Below are 5287 nucleotides of genomic sequence, written 5' to 3'. Positions count from 1 at the left end.
TGTCAAAATTAAAAATCAACTTTTTTTTTTCATTGATTTTATTTCAATGGCATATTCAACAAATATAACATATTCAATCTTTTTTCCTGTGTACTTTAGTTACTAAACTTGAGTATGTGAATATGACAGAATTGCAAGACAATTGGTTTGGCCATTTGGTTTAAAGTCAATAAAATTTTGACTGGAGCGGCCCCTCCAAAAGTATGTTACAGTGATAGATCATGATTCTTTTATATTTCCTTACCTTTGTGAGTGAAACTTTGATTACATAGGCGTGTTAGGATTTTCATCCTTCATACATGTAATTTGTTATGAAAATTAAGAATTAGAATCATCATATGGAGATCCAGGGAAGTGTTGGGAATGGTTTTAGGCTTAGAACTATAAACGCAATCTTAAAATATACCAAATGTAATTTCCATTAGTCATATCTATAGATTACTATGACTCAAAACATTCTCAAATAATGTTTCTTACAAACTTTAAATTTATATAGAATTGGTAAAAAAAGGGGCATAAGCAAACATCTTTGCCCACGGCATGGTAAAACAATGGACCGGCCCTGACTACATATATATACATATCAAAATATGTATTCTTAATTATAAACTTATATGTGTATTAAATTACTAAACATTTTTTTAACAACATTAAGTCTTACCAATAGTCCTTACAAGAGCATAATCCATCTACAAAATGGTGGAAACGAGTAGCATCCCTTATAATTATCGTCCTCCTCAAAAGCTTTGAAACATACTTACTAAATTCATGACAATCACCACAAATCCTTAGGTTCTTAGTAATCAAGATCCGTGAACCACCACTCACATTAATCAATCCAAATGCAATTGCTAGTTTCTCACTATGACTCGAAAGCCTCACCATTTTTCTTTCATCATCTTCATCATGAAGAACCCATCTAAGATCAGGAACATACCCCATTTCCTTAACAAAAGTCAACAAAGAAGTCAACTTTCTGTAGATTGTTTCGGATTGTGGATGTGATTTATCTCCTGCTGCAAAGAAATGAAGTTGACTTTTGATAACAATCCAACTTCTGCCAGCTGGCTTCTTCAAACCCTTGTTTTCAAGAATCAATCTTAAACTCTTTACTTCATCCCAAAGTCCAGAAGCTGCATAAATATTGGATAACAACACGTAATTCCCAGGATTCTTTGGTTCTAATTCGATAAGATTCTCAAAAGCAGTTTTAGCCAAGTGGGTATCTGAGTAGACTCGACACCCACCAATCAGAGCTCGCCAGGTGGCAGCATCTGGTGCCATGGGCATAGTGTCAATCACATTTTTAGCTTCATTCAAGAACCCCCCACGAGCTAAAAGATCAACTAAACAACTGTAATGTACAACTTCAGGAGTTATTCCAAAATCTTGAACCATGGAATAAAAAAGTTGTAAACCTTTTTGTATCATTCCAGAATGACTACAAGCAGATAAAGCAGAAATAAATGTCACTCGATTAGGTGTAAATCCTTGTTTGACCATTTTTGAAAAAGTCAACATAGCTTCATCCCCATGTCCATGCATTCCATATCCAGCAATCATTGCATTCCATGAAATAATATTTGGTTTTGGTAATACATTAAAGAGATTTTCAGCATATTCCAAACTACCACATCTTGAATACATAGTTAAGAAGGCATTCACAAGGGGTAAATCGTAATTTAACGATGAAAATCTTCTTAATGTGTAAGCATGTAGGAATTTCCCTTGTGGGAGATTAGAAAGATGAGTGTATAATGAGAGAATGTTTATGATTGTGACAAAATTCGGTTTTACTTTTACGCTTGTGATCATATGATGAAAAAGGAGTAAAGTTTTGTAGGGTTGATTGTTCTTGATGTAAGTTGAAAGCAACGAGTTCCAAGAAATCAAATCTTTATCAGGAAATTCCTCAAATACCCTCATACCCGTTGATTCATCTTCACAATTTATATACATTTCTGTAAGTGCAGTGTTTAAAGATGCATCTATCTCAATCCCACATTTCATCACATAACCATGGATGCATTTGCCAAATTTCCAGAAATCTATTCCATCAAAAGCAGAAAGTATTGAGGTTATTGTTTGAGAATTCGGTTTGATTTCCAATTCTAGCATCTTGGTGAAAATTTCACAAGATTGAACCTTGAGTTTGTTATTTGCCAATGCAGAGATGAAAACATTGCATGAAATTACATCTATGTCCTTCATCTTATTAAAAACCTTTGTGGCATCTTCAACACAGTTTAACAATGTGTACATATTCACTAAGCTGTTTCCAATATGTTTGTTTCTTTCATTTCCAATCTTAAAAGCATAAGCATGTAAGCTTTTACCATTTATTAAACCATTAGAAAGATTTGCACATAGAGGAAGTATAATGACTATAGTTCGTTCATTTACCTTAATGCCCTCCAACTGCATTTTATTTAACAAATGTATTGATTCATTGATTAATCCGTTTTCAACATAACAAGATAACATAGAATTCCATAATGCAACATCTTTTGTTGGAATCGAGGTAAATAGCTCATAGGATGATTTTAAATCTGCATATTTGTTGTACATGTTGACCAATGAGTTGACTATATGCATATTGTTGTAACCAAATTTGATAACCAGTTGATGAACTTGCATTCCTAATCCATGATCTCCAAATTCAGCACATGCTTGGATGACAACTAACATTGTGATAGAATCACATTTGAATCCTTCATTCAGCATGAGAATGAAAAGTTTCAGAGCTTTCAAGAAATCCCCATGGTTAATATAGCCACTTATCATAGTGTTCCAACTTACCGTGTTTCTTGAAGCTAATGTCTCAAAAACAAGACTTGCAATCCATGGATCAAATTTTAAATAAAACCCCATTAAAGAAGAATCCACATGAGGATTTGTGTTAAACAAACCATGTCTTAAGGAATACCCATGTATCTCCTTCCCAGATCTCAATTCCAAAAGCTCCCCACACACCTGAAGCAGCTCAACAATGGTCACTGAATTCGCCTTTAGATTTACCTTTTGCATTTGAGAAAACAAACGCAGAGCTTTTTGGTACTCATAACAACAAACACACCCAGAAATCATAGCATTCCATGAAACGACATCTCTCTGAGTCATTTCATCGAACACGTTGAGTGCATTCTGTAACATCCCACATTTTGAATAGAAGTTTACAAGAGCTGTCTGAACACGGATATCAGAAGCCAAATTTGTACTCAAAATGGAATTGTGTAATTTCTTACCTTTTTCTATGGCTTGTAGTCGGCCACAGGCCTTGAGTACCAGAGGCAAAGTGGCATTATCCGGCAAAATACCCAAAGATTCCATCTGGTTATATGTTGTGAGTATGGCAACGTCATCTTTGAGCTTAGTGTGGTGCTTGATTATTGAGTTCCAGTGTTTTAATTCATGGGTTTGTGATTGGACAAAAGGATGTTTTTGGAGGCTTAGAGATAAAGGGAGTTCCATCTTTGAAAGATTGTTGGCATTTGGCGGTTGAAGTCTTGAAGACCGATTCTTTACTGTTCGTTTTTTTTTTTTTTTTTTTTTTTTTTTTTTTTTTTTTTTTTTTTTTTTTTTTTTTTTTGAACTCTTCCTGATCGATTATCTGATTAACTAATAAACTAATTTTAAGTAACTTGAATTTTTAACTAATAAACTAATTTAAATTTTTAAACATCTAATGTCACGCAACTTTTTATTTTATGTGAATTTTCATTTATTTATCATTTTATGTATATGTCACATAGAATGATGGAATGGTAAAATAAATTAAATGGAACAAAAGATATTGTATAAATTGATAAAACAATAAACAATTGTCTTGTTTTTATTATTAGCCTTTTTTTTTTCTTTGAAGTAACCGTTGAAAAATTGGTTTTAACCAATTTCAAAAATGTGTTTTTTTCTTATTTTTTGAGTGGGAATTTTGAATCCTAAACATTATTAAATTTGACAAAGGGTTATATGTTCATGTTCTCCTACTTTATACTTCCGTTTTGGTATATATATATCACATGTTCAAAACATGTTTAAGATGAACGGAAAATTGTATTTTACTATTGGGTATTTGGAAGAAGTTAACAAATGAGTTAATGGGGTTTTAAATCATCCCACATTGGTGAGAGAATAAAAAAGAAGTAACTTTATAAGTATAAATGTTTTTATGCCTTTTAAATCTTATGTCACAAATGTTCTCTTTTGAGTTCATTGAACATCAACTTGAACTTTAGTTGAAATGCCAATTGAATTAGGTTTGGTTCATTGAACTTCAAGTTGATCTTTATCTTTAGTTGTGATTTTAGTATCTACCAAGTGTTGATCTCTTGGGGAACTCCATCCGGCTCTTTTTTAAGTCACTTTGTTTCAGCTAATGTCATGGCTTCGATTATGTAATCGGGAATTTAGTTGGCAGGGGTTCATTCGGGGCACTAAAAAATAGTTTTATATTAGTTTTTTTTGAATGACAGCTTGAATGGTTAGATGTTAGTGTTAATACTCCAATTCATGTTAGTACCAAGGATCGAGCCATGGCATCTCCATTCTCCCATCCGACCCTTTTTTAAGTCACTTTGTTTCAGCTAATGTCATGGCTTCGATTATGTAATTGGGCATTTAGTTGGCAGGGGTTCATTCGGGGCACCAAAATATAGTTTTATATTAATTTTTTTTAACGACAATTTGAATGGTTAGATGTTAGTGTTAATACTCCAGATCATATTAGTACCAAGGATCGAGCCCTGACATCTCCATTCTCCCATACTAAGAGGCTATGCCTCTACCAATTGAATATAAAAATCTAATTCTTCAAAATACGAAACACCAACTTCATATTAAATCATTTTACTGTCAATAAAGAAAATGTTAGGATTAAACCCTTTCTCAAGTATTCAAATAACATGGTAGTTAACTGTAATTGTCCTAAAATATCAACTTTATTGACCATTTTTTAGATGACACATGCCCTTTGTAGATGACATTTTTTGAAATGGCCATTTTGTAGATAGCATCATCATTTCTCATAGATGACATGTCGATTTCGTAGATGTCATATGTGAAATTGATGACTATTTTTAGTGATTGGACTAATTTTTTCTATTTCTTTAAAATGCTTAATAGGATTGAATATATTTTTCATAAACAATCATGGAGAACTAAGATCAAAAGTAGAGTTATTGGTTGCTTAAAGTCTACAAGGAAAACTTGTGATATGGTTTGTATAATTAGTAATAACCCTCAAAAATGGAAGGCATGCTTTAGAAGGTGTTTGAATGTGAAGCAATCA

At 32.6% G+C, this 5287-nt stretch overlaps 1 protein-coding gene across 1 annotated transcript; it reads right to left on the bottom strand.

Annotated features, from left to right (window-relative positions):
• Positions 1-583: 583 nt before the first annotated feature.
• Positions 584-3554, bottom strand: LOC111877495 (pentatricopeptide repeat-containing protein At1g08070, chloroplastic). Its single transcript, XM_023874013.3, has one exon. It carries the CDS (start codon positions 3469-3471, stop codon positions 658-660), a length of 2814 nt encoding a protein of 937 aa, XP_023729781.1. The 5' UTR covers positions 3472-3554; the 3' UTR covers positions 584-657.
• Between the last annotated feature and the right edge of the window lie 1733 nt (positions 3555-5287).

Source organism: Lactuca sativa, chromosome 6, assembly GCF_002870075.4.
Source record: "Lactuca sativa cultivar Salinas chromosome 6, Lsat_Salinas_v11, whole genome shotgun sequence".
Taxonomy (NCBI): Eukaryota; Viridiplantae; Streptophyta; class Magnoliopsida; order Asterales; family Asteraceae; genus Lactuca; species Lactuca sativa.
The sequence above is the reverse complement of the archived record's forward strand: the minus strand, read 5'-3'. Positions and strand labels throughout refer to the sequence as shown.